We start from the raw sequence: 18,896 nt of genomic DNA, 5'->3' as shown, positions 1-18,896 counted from the left end.
GTTTTTACCATTAATCTGATGGAATTGTGTCATGGTGTTTGAATTGATATTAGGTGGACATAGGGACAACACATTTGCTGTACCTGATGCAGAGGCACTGACTGCTTGTCTAATTTTCTGAATTTGGTCAGTGAAGAAGGAGGCAAAATCATCAATTACATGACTAAATAATTTCATTTCAGGTTTAAAGACCTTTTTTAAAATGTTTATTTAGCTCAGGTCAGGAAAAAGCCCTCCTTTATCTGAAGTGGCCACATTCTCTGACTGTGGTTTTTTTGTAACTTTTTTTCCTACACCCTAATGGACACACAATACACACAGTGCTGCTATTCTCCATGTAGCACAGGTGGCAGAGCCAAAAACAAATGGCCTCAGACAGGAACCACTAGAGTTCTGTTAAAGAAGCCCCGGTAGTTCCCAGCTCTCTTATCCCCATTTATGTGTGTGTGTGTGTGTGTGTGTGAGTCTGTGTGTTATGCCTTGAAGGATAGTGACTCAGTCCTTACTACTGAGACATAGTGAGATGGGGTAAATAGTCGTTTGGGGGCAGTGCACTTTAAGCCCTCACGATATACTGGAGAAACAGAGACTATCTCAGATATCCAAAACATTTACAGTTCTTCATGACTGCTGCTATATTTATCAGCCAGGACCTTCTTTTTTTTTTTTGCTAGCAAAGCTTTTTAGCAGGCACCTAGATATAAATAGCTCGGTGTCATTGAATATTAATTAAGTTTTTGTGCTGGTACTATTTAAAGTTTCCTCATAACCTACATTGTTAATTACCACTTATCCATCTGTGGCACTGAGCAAATTGTACCCTATAGCTCTTAGCAACACTTCCAGTGGAGTAAGGAAGGGGTGATGCATGTCTCTCATTTTGCTATACCCTGTGTATGACTCCTGCTCACTATAACTGTATGAATAGCGGGGCATGGAGTGGGAACTGGTGTCTGCACATTGAATAAGTCTGTTACATACTTAAATTATGCAGCAACACTGACATAAAAGAGCTTTTGCTAGCAGCATTTAATATGTTCCCCCTGCCTGGCTGCCTACTAACAACATGCAGACTCCACACTCCTTCCACCCCACTGACACCAGCGAGAGGAGGGAGCCAGAGAGTTTTAATTAACACTGTATATGAGATGAACGCCCCCCGAATGCCTAGCAAAGGCAAATCTGCAGCACCATCCATTAACAATGCCTCCCCTGCATTTTATGATGAATTTTGAGCAGTTCTAATGAGATTGCAGAGAGTGCATGTTTGGTTCTTTATAGAGAAGACCTTCACAAATGTGTATGTTCAGTTGTAGACGGCTTGAATATTTACCCCATGGTAAAACAAAACACATTTGTGCACCTCTTTTTTTGGGTTTGGCATGTAAAGCTGCTTCACAGCTGTGTCTATTCTGGGTTCAGGGTTAGTAGCTGAATTCATTACAGGTTCGTCATCCTGTGAAGCAAGGTCACTCCAAATGTTATTTAATTGTATTCAGGCCAAAACGGCAGACCTCTGTGTCTTTCTTTGAGTCATCTGCTGACTGAGGATGTTTGCAAAGGGTCTTAAAATAGAATTAACCTCTAGTATAACCCTGTGACCCCGCCCACTTCCTGTCTTCCTGTGTGCTGCATGTCTTGATACTGCTTTAAAATGGTATTAAGCTATAGAAAAGAAGCATGATGGAACCTAAACAAACCGTGTGCAGTCAAGAACAATGATACCCTCTTGAAATATATGTTCTCTTTTAGGTCGTATTTACAGTATAGTTCACTGTTAGATGCTTTGCTTACGGCCTATGGCACAAAACACTATATCCGTAACCAAAAATCAACAACACAAGAAGAGAAGGAATGTTTCCAAATAATATCAAAGTCTAACCCCACCTTTGGAAAAAAAACATGATTTGATTATGCGTACACTTCTATAAAGAGACGGTTTAAACTCAAACATTAATCTTACTACATTGTATCATTCTTCACATTGGTCTGTCTGTCCCTCTATGAAAAGGTAAAGGTGTTTTAGATTCTTGACTAACAATGCTGTGTTGACTGTCTCCAGATATGGTCGAGTAAACTACGTCCTAGCCAGACGCCTGGAGCTCCTCAGGGAGGTGGGGAGGTTACAGGAGAGCTTGGACGTCCCAGGAGATGTTTCATACACCTGTGAAACAGCTGGACACTTCTACCTCTACCAGGTAAGAATATAACGTGGTGTGTATGTTTCTGTAACAAGCTGAGACATAAACTGTAATAATGCTATACTTCCTTTTCACCCACTTGGCAATGTTTCATATCATGTAAAATATTCCATCAGGCTCAAATAAAATCGGTAATTGAGGTTTAGCAGAACAAACCTTACAAATTGGATATTAATATTGATTTTTAAAAGAAAGTTCAGGGGATCCAGGAGATTTTGCTGAATGAATTACAATGGATTTGTGCCTCTCTCTTGTTCCTTAGACATGTCCATGCCAATCAGACCGAGACATTCTTAAAATATTCATTCCCCAGACTTGCTGCTTATTTTGCCTAGGCTACAATTATCTGGTAACGGTCTCAGCCCTCGCTGCTTAATCCTGTCACCTAATTATCACTGTCCTCTCAGGCTGCAGGAGAAAAGCCACGGCAGACAATTACTAAGGTGCACCCCCGTTCGTCTTTAGAAGGGATCTAAAAAAAGACATTGTAGACAGTTTCAACATGAAGCAGTGCAGCGCCTGCCTAGCTCTCATTTTCAGGTGTTACCAGGCTCAAGTTAAAATCCAACCTTACATTTTTTGTAAACGTACTTGCATCACGGCAGTTATATTAGACCTATACTGTAAAAGCAATGTAAAGCTCCTAGTCACATAGTTTGGAGTGGTGGTAATAACTCAGTATACCCAAGCTCCAGTATCAGGGTTCATTTCTGATCATGTTCATGCTGCCATTTTTGCACTTTGCCAGGAATCTGTCAGTTGCCTCCCACACACACGCACGCACGCACACACACACATGCACACACACACATACACCACTGTGGGTCCTCATTAATTTGATATCGCATAGAGACTGGACTCTCAAGTTTCTGTGTTTATTTTAGCTCTGACGACTGGCCAACAATCTAGTTCTTTGACATTTGAAGATGTAAATGTCAAGAAGTCGTTGGAGTAGCAAATCTGTGATAATGAGCAGACTTCTGTCAGTAATCAATGATCAGAATACACACATGTAGACATACTCAGGTTGCGATGGTGATCCTAATAGTCCATATAGACGTATACTTAACATGTAATTAAGCTGGTCCTCTAGCAGACTCATTAGTGTTATCCATAATGTTGTTTTTCATAGTGGTATTTATAGAACTAGGCTACCCCGCTGTTTGGTTGAAACTAGGTTATTAGTTGCTCAGCAGGGGCTCCTCTGTACAAGTGAGGCTATCTGTTCTCATTTGTGTATTCTTTTTGCTATGGTCAAATAATTAAAGGGAAAATACAGACTCGGCCATGCAGAAAACTCACTGTGTGCACAGACAACATTAAGGCAGACATCAGACAATCATCGACTCAGACTCATGCATACAAAAAGTTTGGTTCTATTGGTAAGCCATGTTTGTCTTAGTGTCAACATACAAAACATATAGAAACCAAACCAAAAAAGGTGTGTTGGCATTTCTAGCAATCAGTATTCACATACTATAACACTGGGCTTTGTCTCTCAACGTTCAGAGGGTAATGTATGTGTGCTTTGTCTACCCATAACAGGTGATATCTCGCTGGGAAGAGTACATGAGCAAAGTCAGGCCAAAGCAGAGCAAGGAGGTGGAGGTGCAAGCTGTGGCGGCACACTTTCCCTTCCACAAGTACTTCTCCAACGCCCCTCAGCCTGTGTTCAAGGGACGCTCATACGAAGAGGACATGGACATCTCAGAGGGCTGCTACCGCCACATCAAGAAAATATTCACCCAGCTGGAGGTAAGAACACGGTAAACTAGTCCCCTCGCTGCTGAGCAACACCCAGTGGGATGTAAGGAGGTTACTTCAGTGTAATACGGCAATTTGATTTATAGAGCGCATGTCCCGTTTAATTCAATGCACTACAGCAACAAATAACATGCACAGAAGCACACATTAACTAAAGGTTAACGTATATTTTCCTTTCCTTATTTTACGCACACACACACACACACACACACACACACACACACACACACACACACACACACACACACACACACACACACACACACACACACACACACACACACACACACACACACACACAGGCAGGCAGGCTACGTTGGCTGATGGTACTCGGACTATTTGCCATCTGTGTGTCCAGGTGTTGCACACATCTCCCATCTACAAATAAAAAGGCCTTCCTGTCCACCACAGTGACATGTTGCTGAAAGTTAGAAGTGGTTAGCCATCACATGTCCCTTTGCTTCGTTTAAAGTTTGAATCATTATATAAGATACCAAGCATTACTTGTACTGTTTAATTGTCGATGCGATTGCTGACCCCTTTTAAAAAAGATAAGCGTAACAACACAGTGAGGAAGGCAATTACTGCTTATCTTTTTTTACTCTCCCTGTCACTCTTTTTCGCACTCGTTGGCATTTACAAACACACGGCTGAATGTGTTATTCTCCCTTCTTAGCCCATCCGGTGTTTTCTATAGGGATAACAATAACATTTCAGATTTATGGGAACACCAAGAAGGTCTCTGAAAAGCAATAAAGAAGTTATTGGCTGGAGGTAATATCCCAACACGTGTGGCGACCTTGATTTATCTGGCTGGCCTCTGTATCACTGCATCACAGCACCTCTCCCTCCTCCCGCTGCCCCACCCTTGCTGCAGTGAAATCTGTACACCCATTAAGAGGAACTGCTGTCTGTGGCGCAGGGTAGACAAGGCAACATTCTGCTGAATATGCTTGTCTTGTCTGACTTTTCAAAAATGTAAAAGCAGTTTTGAATAAGCTGTCGTACGAATATCCAAAGAATGTATTGCTAGCCAGATAGACAGCAAAGCATTGTGCCTGCTGGGTTCCTCCTGTATACACGTCTCAAGTTTTCTGCAGACCCACCACATCTTTACCGCTATTTACTATTTTTTCCTCTCTGCCCCTGCTTCTCAGTTTCAGTGAAACCTTCCCATCTCGATTTCACCCTTCAACCGCTCTGGAGCCATGGGGGTTAAAAATAGATCTCATCAATATTGCATGTTTTGATCGGTTTAATATTAATGCTAAAATAGTAACACATCAAATATTTATACCCCGGTGCTGTCCGAGTCGACTTCTTCCTTTCCTCTCTGCCTTCCATACCCCTACACAACTAGTGTGGCAAACGGAAAATAGCACGCGTGTTTATTGTTTAGCCGTATTCCCCCTCTGTCCTTCCCTCACAGCGTGGCTTTCAAAGTGCCGTGATATTGGACCGCTGAAGAGAAGGGATTTTTTGTTTTTCAAACTAGCCCTACATTTTTCATTCCAGTATAATCTATGTAAGACAATCTGAGCTAAAGTGCTCCTCACGTTGCAGTTATTGAGCAGCTAACTACACCCGGTATACTCTCCTCAGAGCAGCCCTGTGGCTTGCTGACCTCTGTTCACCTGCACCTGGGGAAAAGAGACTGTGTTTCTAAGGAGAAAAGAAAGCAGGGGGATTTTGTTAACTGTATATTTGATAAAAAAGGCTAGTAACTTGCTAATCATTTCATCATCTTTTATGATTCTCTTGTATATTGGAATAAAGGGTATCAAAAGTAAAGGTGATTTGAGCTATTAGAGGTGCTAGGGTTAAATCCCTTGAATTGAAAACACTTTTAAATGTAGGTAGACGCAACAATGTATCGGTGTTGTATCTGATTATTGAACTCTGTTTTAGAGGTGGGATTATTTCACCCTAGATAATCACCGTATCCATCATCTTTGACAGTATTCATCCATCAATTTGTCAGAAGGCCATTTAAGTTTCCCCTCACAACCCCACTATAAAAACATGAAAGCAAAACTTCACCATCATTCACAGATGGATGAACACACATTTAATACAAGTTATTCCTAGAGGTCAGAAAAGTAGCTGCTTTTCTTTCTTTCTTTCGTTATTCCCAAACATTTCTGTATGCGGTAATTGACTCTTCACCTCCTCTCTTGTCTATCCTGTAGGAGTTCAGGGCCTTTGAGCTTCTAAGAAGTGGACTGGACCGCTCCAAGTATCTGCTCGTGAAGGAAGCCAAAATCATTGCGATGACCTGTACCCATGCTGCACTCAAACGTCATGACCTGGTGGAGCTGGGATTTAAGGTATGCTCTTATCAACTAACATAAAGAATACAACCTGGTTAGGATTGCATTTACTGCAGTTACAGTACGTGTGGTTGGTTTAACTATTGGTTAACCTGCTGATTCTCTTTTTTTAGTATGACAATATCCTGATGGAAGAAGCTGCTCAGATTCTGGAGATCGAAACCTTCATCCCCCTCCTGTTACAGGTAAATGTCCTGATGCTGTCTTAAAACTTAAATGTATGATGTAAAAGCTCTTAATCCTGTCTTTTAGAAAAACTGCAGTCAGAAAAATTCCTTCCAGGCATAAGCACTGTTAAAAGTTCTGACATCTAGCCTAGTTTAATCCTTAACTCAGGACTGCTTTCTACCACCTGACTTTCCCTGTTAAGGTCTGACTGATTGCCTACGAGCACAGTAATGGTTGCTTGTCTTTGGTAGTTGTGCCTAATTGTCCGAGATAGTGCTAATGTCTGTTTACAGATGAGATCATTAAGCACATCAGCCAATCCAACAACCTCGCCAGAGCTCCTCACTTTATCTCTCTACTCTCGTGAGTCACAGCCCGAGCCTTCTGCCAGATATACGTCAGAGCAAAACTGTTTATTCCTCGTCCTCCCTTCCCCTTTCATTATCCAGCCATTCAACCCTTATCAGGGATTTCAGCGATTGAATCAAGTCTTGACATGCAGTGGTTGATATATCATATTTGTCTGAGGTCAAGCTCCAAATAAACGACATCTAATTGGCAAAATCTGGAAGCATGACGTAGACGGGAGTAAAAAAAACTGTACAGGCCCTTCATGCTTCACTGAGTCAAATCTTGTTGTCGGATAGCAGGTGCACTTTATAATTTTGTCAAGTAATTACAAACCAGACTTTAAAGAATCTCTGGCCAAAAAAGATACTGACTGGTCTCATTCATCATTCATTTTCTGCCTTCCCCTCTACAGAACCCAGAGGATGGCTACAGCAGGCTGAAGCGCTGGATCATGATTGGAGACCACCACCAGCTGCCCCCTGTTATCAAGAACATGGCCTTCCAGAAGTACTCCAACATGGAGCAGTCTCTCTTCACCCGGTTTGTGCGCCTGGGAGTGCCCACCATAGATCTGGATGCACAGGGCCGAGCTCGAGCAAGGTGGGTCTCCATGGCGGGACATAAAGCTGGAGGAAGTTTGACCAACTAGATCTCATAGGGGGTCATGGCAGAAAGGAACAGCATGACTTCATGTTTTCCTATGTGTCCTACAGCCTATGTAACCTGTACAACTGGCGCTACAAACAGCTGGGGAACCTGCCTCATGTCCAGCAGCTGCCTGAGTTCCAGGTGCCAAACCCCGGGCTCACCTTCAACTTCCAGCTTGTTAACGTGGAGGACTTCAATGGGGTGGGAGAATCCGAGCCCAACCCTTACTTCTACCAGGTCAGTAGTAGTGCACAACAAGTACACAAATAAAACACCCCCCACAACTGTGACGGTGAATGCCATCTCTACTCGACTAGACTTGCAACACATTCACTACTATTTATTGTGTATGGGAAGCAACTGATTTGCTGCACAAAGCATGCTGGGATACCCACAGTGCAAAGCAAGCTGGGGTGGCGACAAGAAGGCGTGTCAATTTGAGCTGTGTGTACAACCAAGAAAAAGTGTGACTAATGATAATCCATCCTTGTAAAACAATATGTTTTCCAAACAAAAATATCCCAAAAAGCTGCAATTGGATACTAAGAGTATACATGTTTTATTTTTTCAAATAACTTGCTGCTCCAGTATTTAGTATATTGGTTGCACAGGTATGTACACTATGTTAAAACAGCGGAAATAGTTGTGTGGCAGTTTCCAAGCACGATTTTATACACTCCTTTACAAGGTTCTACACTCATGCACACTTAGTTCCACCAGAGCAGAGAACCACATCCTGCCCTTACCTCCATTTCCTCTGAACCGCTTGTTGTACAGCAGTTCATTCATTTTAAAACTTTAATGGTTTAGCTGCCGGTTCATATGATATATTCATAACCCTGCTTAGTCTGCAGCTATCCCTGCCTGGCCAGCACAGAGCAGTGGGTTTGTCTTTCACACCAGGAGCCGGATTGTGTTTCATTATGACATTGCTGTGTGGGCAGAAGGCAGGCTTGATAGGGGTTTGTAAAAAAATAAAAAGTTTTCTGGCACAGGAGATCAAATGTTACTGTAACAGCAAAGGTATCTCGTGAAAGTGCTGAGGTATAACACAAAACTTTATTTAGTTTATTTCACGTTACTGGATTATTAGGAGTTCTGAAATCTTCCTTTTGGATACAGGAATGAAACTAAGAGCAGCATATTTGTTAGAGAAACAAGAGAAGTGAGACACAGATTTGTTTAAAGCTTCATGGCCAGTGAGGATCTCTCAGTGCTGCTTCATGAATATTACTGCAGTGTTCAACACGGTGCCTGCTCATGTCTCTGAAGCTTCCTATTGTTCTTAAATCCAGACCATGTGCACTTCTCGAGGCATCAGGTCACATGAACCTCAACTCCATTTGCCTGTTGCCATTTTATGGCCCCTTAAGGGAATTAGCAGTATCACTCACTATGCCTTATACACACACACGCACGCACGCACACACACACACACCAAAACTCACATGCATGCACTTTCCTAGGAACCAGAAGGGATAAATTGGACTCTAGAGAAGCAATTGTATCCAGTGTATGCTGAATGCCTGCCACAGCTGAACAAACACTGCCACGAGCCTGCTTTGCACTTCCACAGGAACTGCACATCCATCATACACACAAACACATGTGCGTGCACTCAGACAGTCCAAAGGTCTGTTCCTGTTCCTTCGCCTCATTTGTCAGAGCACTCTCAATATTGAGCCTCAGCCCGTTAATAGTGCTTCCCAAGTTGTCAAATGGCTCATAAAGGGTAAGATGCTTATCTAAATCCACATCTTCTGTTGTCAGAAAATTGCTTTTCTCAGCCACTAGGCGGTTAGTCTTTTCTGCTCCGCACGCTACATTTTAAATGACATAAGAGCAAAGAGCACTGTTAGCGCACAGGTAGATTTATCTTCTTACTACCTAATGTGTTTGTACCGACACCACACTTTGCGATCCTCTCGTCCCTTCTGTTTCTGTCCCCGTTTCATCCCCCCCCCATCCTCTCCAGTCCTCATGTAGCCTCGGACCATTGGCTTAAACTCCGCTGGGTTTGGTTGGCATGACCTTGTTGTTATGGTTAACGAGTTCTCTGGAGTGTTAGGGCATTACATTTATGTTAAATATGCACATATGGTAGGCAAAGCTGAAAATGCCAACCACGTGCCTACATAGATACTACTCCTCTCCTGTGTCTCTGAGACTATGTTTAATGGATTAAGATGCAGAACTCAAATTGGCATTCGAGCAACAATCTTAACCCTAAATATCTAATTAAATGTTTTTTTTACTTTCTTGTTATGTTATACTCGATTAATTAAAAAGTAAGGTATGGCCAGAATGAATACATTATAAGTAAAACTATGGTTTGGTCATTAAAGTTTCGAGTTTGTGCCATTTGGAGAGAGGTAATATGGGAAGAAGAACAAAGGCTGTCACTGTTTTTGATGTTTTGACTCGAGTGCAGCTGGATCAGGAACTGTTTATGGAGCTGCATGAATTATTATCAAAGATGTGAGGCTGCAGACCCGGTCTAATTGAGACTGGATGAATAATGCATACTGTTGGCTGTTTTCTTTTCCTTTTTTGGTCACATTTGAAGGGCAGAGTGTAGCCTTGAAGCCAGGATGCACATGCCTAGGAATTTGTTGATTATAAGAGGGCTGAATGATGCATGCAACACTGGCCTTTACATTAAGTCACATTAGAGGACAAGGTCTTGTGTTGTTGTCCTGGGGCCTGGACATTTGGTGTCATGTTAAGAACAATGTGTTTTTATTTTATTTTCATGCGTTTGAATATATATATATATATATATATATATATATATATATATATATATGCTCCTGTTAGAATCTCTTTGTATGGAATCTGAAAGCAACTAGCCCCAGTTTTTGGAAATCTTTTCTTTCCTAGATTTTACATTGGTATTATTTTACGATAACACCCTGCCATTGATTGACGAATGAAACTTTTGGTCATGCAGCCTCTCGTTGCACTTTTAAAAAATAGCAATCAGCTGTTCCTCAGCCACAGTAGAAATATGCCATTTGACGTCCTCGCTGCAGTGTAGGGGATCCATAAATTGGGACATTTTGTCCCAGCCTGGTTTATGGTGGTGTGGAGCACCGTCTGATGCAATTAATTCCAGCCCAAATCAGATAGTTACTCTTGCATGCATGAATGAGTGGGCTTTAATCCGCCGAAAAAGTGAAAAACGTGATAGACGAGCAAAGGGCTAGAGCCGGATGTGAAAGTGGAAGGAAATGAGAACAGCAAGGTGTCCAACACAACAGACAGCTGATAGGGAAGACAGACTAATGCATTTAGATCATTCCTATTACTTGAATCAATACAAAATTACCACATTGATAGACAATAGCTTATCAAGGCCAGTTTCCCAAACAAAAATGTTTTCCTTCTCTCGTTTCTTGTGTTAAATACTGTATGGGTTGACTATGATAATGTTAATCATACCCTCTCCTTTTTCTCTATCCTCCTGTGTAGAACCTTGCGGAGGCGGAGTACAGCGTGGCTTTGTTCATGTACATGCGTCTGTTGGGCTACCCTGCTGACCGCATCAGCATCCTCACCACCTACAACGGGCAGAAACACCTGATCAGAGACGTCATCAACCAGCGCTGCGCCGGCAACCCCTTCTTCAGTCAGCCTAACAAGGTAAAGACCGACACACAGTGCACACAGCGGCTGTATAATAATTATTAGTAGAAATATGTCCTTATGAAATGTTATAATAGATACGAGTTTGAGAGGTGAAATTTGCGAATCCAACATCTTGTTGTATAACAGATTTCTTATGCTAATTTATTAAAGAATATTCAATAATGGGCTGAAACCTAAAGCAAAATGGTGTGTTGTTTATGTAATATAAAACAAATGTCCCATTATTATTTTCTTTGTAGCAATATTATCGCACTTTAGAAGCAGAATCAAGCCCTGTTTTGTTTAATCTCCTTCCTGTACTTTCTTGACTGTTCTCTTATAAAGACACAGGCTTTAATACAATTCAACATATATACCTAGACCAGAGTTCCCGTTAGAATATTTTTTTGCCGGTCAACATGTCCGTTAAAGTTGAAATCTTCCGGACAAAATTAGATAAGTGCCGGTTAAAGGTCTTCTTTGTTATTTATTGAGCTTTAAAACAAATTGATATGATTCGACATTAAACAAACTAATTATAGTAGATTAACTACATTATTCAAAAGTGTACAGTAATTTACAAAAACGCGGGAATAATAAACGGAGCGCTCTCTCCTTCTCCTGACAGCCCGTCAGTATCATGCAGCTCGCGGATCCAGTAATGAGTGACCCGACAGTAAAACTAAACATATCTATAACTAGTTTAGGTAGTTTGAGAGGTAATTAAAATAGCTACGTGTGATTTTCTAACCTGAAGTGTGTTTTGCTCTGCTCGCCGCTGCAGGGGATCATGCAGAGCTGCGTGTCGACTCGTCAGCAGCAGCCGATCTCTCTCTCCTGTCAGATTAGACTTTACTCGCATTTATGTCCATATCGATCAGATCTAGCTAGTTCTAGCTAATGATATGACTACCTGCTTGTTAAAAGACACCTAAACAATAAGCGTCGCTATGCAACCGGATGAGGCCACAAAGTATAGCGCAGCATTATGCATTTGTTTACATGCCCACCGGAACCCCGAGGCATTACCAACAGATCAACGCACAATCAACCCATACAGGACATCTCTTTCTCCACATTAAGTGTTAGACATTAGAATTGACAATTTTTGTCTGTCACATACTCTTTTGTCTGTCACATACTATTCTTGTCTGTCACATAAGTGGCGCAACTGATGCGGTATTGCGCTAAGGGAAAATTATTTTGACCGGACATTTTGACCGGAGAGATTTAGATTTGCCGGACTTCAGCATATTTTACCGGTCATTGTCCGGTAATTACCGGCTAACGGGAACTCTGACCTAGACCTCTGATTCACCAAGCACATCTCACATTTTTCAGTTATTCAAGTAGAATTAAAAAAAACAATTTGGAAATTCTGTCTAAATCAATCAAGCTACTTATATTGACATTTACACATTTCATGTAGCCTTCTAACAGTGAAACACATGCGATACCACAAACATGAACTGTACACACTCCTGATATCACTTGAGGCTGACACATTTCCACGGTCCCAAAAGACATGTTTTCACCTCGTGTATAGTATGTGTAGGACTGAGGCTAGTTTACTAGGAACATGCGGGACACACATGCACATGAACACACTGTTTTCACACCTTCACATGTCAGCTGATATCAATGCAAAAACCTTCTTTCCTCTGTTTCTCTGAGAGAGAACTTCACAGCTCTTAATTCTCACAAGGCTTAGCTGTTGCACCTCCCTGTGCTTTCAGTGTGACATACACTACCTCCTTGAATTAAGTGGATCTGCGTGATACTTGCAGGGAAATTCATAAAACAGCTCACAGAGGTTCATTGGTTCTCTTTTCCCGGTTGTTGGCAAAGCAAAAAGAGTCAGTTTTTAGTTTTACTGTGGCCTTCATTGTCCCACTCAATGAAATCATGAGACCATCAAGACTGCTGCCGGTCATGAGACCCAAGAGGAGCACTTTGTGTGTGCACTCTGTCCCCAACAGTTTACATACCAGCTGACTGCATACCTCTGTGAATCAAACTCACTGAGGTGCGTGTGTGTGTTTGTGAAGAGGAGATGTGAATACTTTGTGAGTGGGTGTATGCTTCATGCTATGTTCATCCCTGAAAAAATACTGTTATATTGTCTTCAGCCCACGGTGTTTCCCCCCTACTCCTCTTATTCTACCTTCTCCATTTCCTTCCTTTTCAGTGTACTAAGTCAGCAGCCCGCTGGCACCATTTCCCATCCGTTTTCTGTTTGTACTGCTAAATGCTTTCCCCCGCTAGCCTTAGGATATGTTTTCCCTTTTCTTTATTCTTTTTTCCCTGCCCACATTCTCTCACCTTTCTTTGGTGTCTGTTTTTCGAGCCTTTCACACACTTAAAAATGTCAAAAGCTATTTAGGCATGCCAGAGAAAGTTGTGAGATCGGAGTGCAAATGGCACATCACCAGTCAGTCGGGGTGTTATAGTACCATAGTGGCAGCGGATCAAAAATGATGTTGCTCAAATATTTTGCATATGTGTTCTGCTGTTTGTCGCACGGTGAGGGGTACGTAAGGAGTTTTTCGACGAAAATACAGAACGTTTAGCCATGGCGGCATCAGCAAGAAATGTCGCCAGGGAGTCATTAAGCAGAGGAATAAGCTATTTCTGACTTTAATAGAAGAACTATTTATGTTTGTTTTCCTGGGATTTGCTGACAATAAGAAACATAATCAGCCTTATCCTTTCACATATGAAGGCAGAAACACAAACTGCAGATTGCTCAGTAATTGTCTAACAAGCAGACAGGAAGTGGATCCCTCTTATGTCTTTGTGTGCGTGGTGCTTTGTACCACCTGCAGGGCCGGAGCCTTTTATCCCCTGGTGTTGTGTCTGTGTTTTCTGCTGTGCTACACATCCTTGTTGCTTTGTCTTCAAGTATATTCCCTGTTCTGACAGCTAGCCAGAGATTGTGCTTGGTCATGTTAAAAGTCCTGCAATGTTTAGAAATAAACTGTCATGCATTGTGCTCATGGCCTTAGTCAGTATGCCATCCTTGTAATAAAGTGACAGGAGTGACAGGCTGTCAGATCTGCTGAGAAGAAAGATCGCCAGAGAGGGAGGGAGGGTGATAAAAGAGAAAGAGGGGCTCTTGTGGGAAAATGCTGAGCAGCAGAAAGGTCATGGCGCAGAGTGCTGGGTCCACAGTGTGTCTGAGAATGTGTCACAATAGCTAAAACCAAGCAAATGTCAACAGCCATCCCACTTTGCTGCGATGACTGAAATTAGTTTGAAAAGAGGAGAAGGGACAGTTGGCACCAGTCACTGACTCAACATCTAACACACTGGCCAAAGCTGTCTGCTGTATCAAAACACAACTGTTTGCATACATATCTTATTTTGTATGTGTTTACTCTATGATCCTTGCAGACAAGGTACATTTGAGTTCACTTTCTGTTGCTGTATATTTTAAACACCAGGATACTGTTGATTTCGTTGAAGTCACACTTAAAACTTCATTACACGAAAGTCATTGCATCTTTTCTTACCGCACAAATCTCAGCCCAATCCTAACAAGCCCTTTTTGAGCAATTGTGATCAAGTAAACCTTTGTTTAGTATGATAGAAAGTGCACAGACGTGGAGAGAGGAATTAGGCGCCGTTTACACGAGGAGAAAACTGCTTGTATCTGCATAGTTTCGCGTGCGTATAGCCCTATTATTTACACGAGGCCGATAGAAACTGACCCCACAAACGATAACGGGTCCCAAGGTGGATAGATTTGCAAACGAAATGCTCTGGGGGGTCAACCGAGTCCGTGTAATCACCTCTATACGAATATTTCCTGAAAAAATAGCGATAGCCCCACCTCTCCCCACCTCTCCTGCTCACTCCTGCAGCAACTATCAAAAATAGCTGTGTTAATTAAACGCACAAGGGGTTCTTGAATGAAATAATATTATAAAAGGCAAACCAGAATTGTTAACGCACAATATACTCCTTAAACAAAATAAACAGTCAGATTTCATGCATTGATCCATTATATTGACAAAGGTGCGATCTCACCCGGTGTTTGTAGAGAATATCTCTCTTTCTGAGCCGTCCTGGTCGAAGCAATATCCACAGATTCGGTTTCTTTCAGTTAACTTCCCCGTTGCATTTATCCATATGCTGAGGAAATGACTATATCCCGCTGAATACCAGCAATCACCACACACACTTCCTCCTGTCAGTAGCTACTGCTAGTGCTACTGCTACTGACCATGCTACAGATATTAGTGCAACATCTACAGCTCCTCTACCACAACCATCAGCAACAAGTGGACATGGAGAATTACATGAACTACATGTTGCTAAATACACCGCGGGGCATGAACAGAAGGGTAGCCATGGCAACATTGTGGCGGGGCTGCTCGAGCTGCTCTTCTTCGCGGCTTTTGGCGTATTTTGGCGGAAGTTACAGCACCACTTACAGTCCCGGCATATGTACTACAGCGTTTCCAGCGGCCTCGTTTGAACAGACACGTTAAATTAAACAAATGCATGTGAACGGAAGACTTTTTTGAATACGCATACTGTGCATAAACGCAAACGGTCCCGTGTGAGCGGGGCCTTAGAAGGCAGGAGTGGTCATGTTGAATCCTCAGTGTCACCTTCTGCCCCCCTCCCTTCATTAATATACATGGCTGCTAACACAAACACTTTCTCCATCCCTCCTGTGGGATTCCTTCATTGCTTGAGAGCTGAAGCCTCTTCAAAAATAGGAAAGAGAATCTGGCTGTGTGACCAGAACCAGGATATATTAATCAGATATGTTAACAAAGATAAAAAAAACCTCTTCCTAACATGTCCCATCGTGCCTTTTTGAGACGGAAATTAAATCCTGAGCCTCGGAAATGGGAAACGCGACCTTCCACTTCTAAGAAAGAGTGAAAAATGTGATAATCTGGCAGCCTGACTTCTGCACATTCCAGGGAGTAATTGCCATGAATTAGACGGCAGGATGGATAGAGTGAGTCAAACGAGAGGAGAGATTCATGCTTGACCATTAACATCATCACGATGAGAAATGGAAGAGCATTTATTCAAATAGCTTCTACTAGCAATACACTGTGTATGTGTGTATCTCAGAGTGTATTCTGTGTGTTGGTGTGCTTCCTCGTGTCCTCAGATATGCGTGTGCCACAATGGCATGACCTCGGTAATTCACTCCCTGGAAGATTTCTCATAAATAACTAAACTCCATGCAAAATGCTGCGCCTTGGGGAGATTCTCTATCTGGGTTTCTTTGTCTGTGGGCTCAGAATAACTCCCTTTCTTGAGCGCCCCATCTCCAGTATTGAGTTGCCATGTTTTGATTCAAACTGTCTTTATATCCCCATTTAAGTCCACAATTATATCAACACATGGTGTACTGGAGCGCTGTCTCTACATGCCACATTTGTGCGTGCATGCATGCATACCGCGGCTGTTTGACTTGAACATGAACCATTTGACTCTAACATACAGCCCATGACGCCTCGTGCTACTGTAAAACCGACATATTGTTGCCTCTGGTGCTGCATCTGTTCTACATAGCAACAGGGAGACATTGTGGTCTGCTGCATGATTATCTCTTCCTCTTTTGCACGTTCACACACACTTTCCCCACACTCCCTTCCCTTTGCCCAAAAGGGGTTTAGTAAAGGATCACTAAAAGTTGCAATAGCTCATACGAAGTAACTGGGACCACATGATGATTTATTCAGCATGGCTGGTTCTTATGTTGGTAGTCCTAGGCCTGGGCGGCTTCTCAATGGTAGCTGGTGCTCTATTGATTCTCTCTACAGGATGGATCTATAGAGGGAAGGCCAAGGTCTTTCTGATGGGCTTTGGATACCACACTATGTGGCCTTTTATAACGGCATAGCATCCTTTTTATGTACACATGTTAATAAGGAGGACATGCTTTGTTTGTGTCACCATTATTTACTTCCAGTCTTACTTTATGAAGGTTTCAGGATAACATTATTGCTTCTTACTTGGTTGCCATTACCAAGTGTGATGAGATGCTGATTTCTAAAGTGTTTTCTCCATTTTGTATTTCAATTAGATTTATTATTGAGGCAATACTCTTAGTGGGACTAAACATCGATCCTATCGGTTTGTTATGACCACCACCTAAAAAGGAAAAACAGTTTGTTGTGCACAGATCTTGTAGGCTGAAGGAGCAGTTGTATATACAGTACAGCTACTGCTAGTATTGTAATGTATTCCGTTTTACAGGGATGCTTCTCCGTTTCCTAGCTTCTTATAAATATGTTTTTGGATTTATGTAAGGTGTGACGGCACTTGCGAAGTAAAAACACAGCTCTGTTCTTCATGTACGGGAATAAGAACGCTCCTCAACAAGACAGGATAACCTGGGTATGAAAGCAAATTGGTTGACATGAGTTTTCTTTTGATTTTAAAAAAGAAAACTCCTTCAGTGATCTCTTTTCTCTTCCTCCCTGCGATAATCTCTCCCCCGTCAGGCAGCATGGTCACAAGTACCTTGGCCCTGAGTCTCAGGGGCCCAGGTAAGAGGCTAGTGGTGGCAAATGCCCTCTAAGCCGCATTAGCCCCACTCGCTGCCCATGTGGCCTGCAGCGATAACAGCAATAACAAGAAAACACAGGCACTGCCACCAGCATTCATTCAGCCCCACAAAAAATAAACAAATAAGAAAAAGGGGAACATTTCAGAAGGAAAGCAATCTCCCTCGTGTTTCCAAAACATTTCAGCTAAATCCCTCCACCTACCTCAAATGCATACACTCATTTTCTCTGCCACTACCATGGCTTAGTTAGCATATCTTTTAATATGTATGCGTGTATGTTTAATCATGAATATGTTTGTGTGTCTGCGCAGGTGACAACAGTGGACAGGTTCCAGGGTCAGCAGAATGACTACATCATCCTCTCCCTGGTCCGCACCAAAGCCGTGGGACATCTCAGGTAAATACTTTTAAGTGCCAGGCAGAAAACCTTCAGGAGACACCTTCAGCTGCTTTTCTACCACATCCTCCAGGGAAAACAACACAGCAAAAACGTTGGCACGAAACTCTCCTGAGACTGCTGCTCTCAGGAGGCGTTGTGCTTCTGTCATGTGTAACTATTGAATGAAGTTTGCTAAAAGACACAGTTGCTGTCTTGAAATGTGTGAGAGCTCAATTTGAGGCAGGGAGGATAAAGGGGGGCTTCGGGACAGGCGCATGTCTCTGGAGCTGAATGTGTTTTTTGTCATGTTTAAGAGAAGCTATTGTGCTATGATGATTGGGGTGAGAGTATCAAACAAAGGGCTCTGCTCGGATCAAAGGCATACCATATAATAGTCATTAAGAGGCAGGAGTGTTAACCAAACTGCAGCGGTAGGTTTTTATGTCTTTTTGTTTCATGTCCCATTGCTATCCGCTCAGCTATCCCCCCCCCTCACTGGCCTCTCTTCAGCTCCTTATCTCTCTGCTTCCTCTTCTCCTCACTACCGCCTCATTTCACTGAATCGGTTCGTAGTGAAATGGCTTTTCACTCCTCGGCTGCCATGACACACTGTTGAGCTCTTCGCGACTAATACGCTCCATGGTTTAATACCAGACAATTGAGGCTCAACTCGGTGCTCCAGCTTGCCACGCTGGCCTCTGGCTGTGATGTACAGAAGCTGCTGTTGGAATTGCACCGCTCACAGCTTTATCCCAGCTGCACTGCCACTGCTCTCACCCACCCTTACACTGGACACTCTGCAAATTGGAACCCCAGCACGAATACTAAGCCATTTATTTTGTAGCTAAACACAAGCCTCCCCTATACACCCCACCCTTGAGCTTGGT

The 18,896-nt window shown here is 42.5% G+C and overlaps 1 protein-coding gene across 3 annotated transcripts in view; it reads left to right on the top strand.

The window, feature by feature from the left end:
• The window catches only part of aqr (aquarius intron-binding spliceosomal factor), a 50,217-nt gene that overhangs the window by 26,027 nt on the left and 5,294 nt on the right, over positions 1–18,896 (top strand). For all 3 annotated transcript variants that reach the window (XM_034125516.1, XM_034125515.1, XM_034125514.1), the window contains 8 exons: positions 2,063–2,198; positions 3,747–3,956; positions 6,155–6,292; positions 6,409–6,480; positions 7,227–7,414; positions 7,528–7,699; positions 10,934–11,104; positions 17,942–18,027. In XM_034125516.1, the coding sequence (XP_033981407.1) occupies positions 2,063–2,198; positions 3,747–3,956; positions 6,155–6,292; positions 6,409–6,480; positions 7,227–7,414; positions 7,528–7,699; positions 10,934–11,104; positions 17,942–18,027 (1,173 nt within the window). The remainder of the gene's footprint in view (positions 1–2,062; positions 2,199–3,746; positions 3,957–6,154; positions 6,293–6,408; positions 6,481–7,226; positions 7,415–7,527; positions 7,700–10,933; positions 11,105–17,941; positions 18,028–18,896) is intronic.

The sequence above is a fragment of the Trematomus bernacchii genome, unplaced genomic scaffold (assembly GCF_902827165.1).
Source record: "Trematomus bernacchii unplaced genomic scaffold, fTreBer1.1, whole genome shotgun sequence".
In the NCBI taxonomy this organism is placed as follows: Eukaryota; Metazoa; Chordata; class Actinopteri; order Perciformes; family Nototheniidae; genus Trematomus; species Trematomus bernacchii.
Note: the sequence above shows the minus strand (reverse complement) of the source record. Positions and strands in the feature narration are given on the sequence as shown.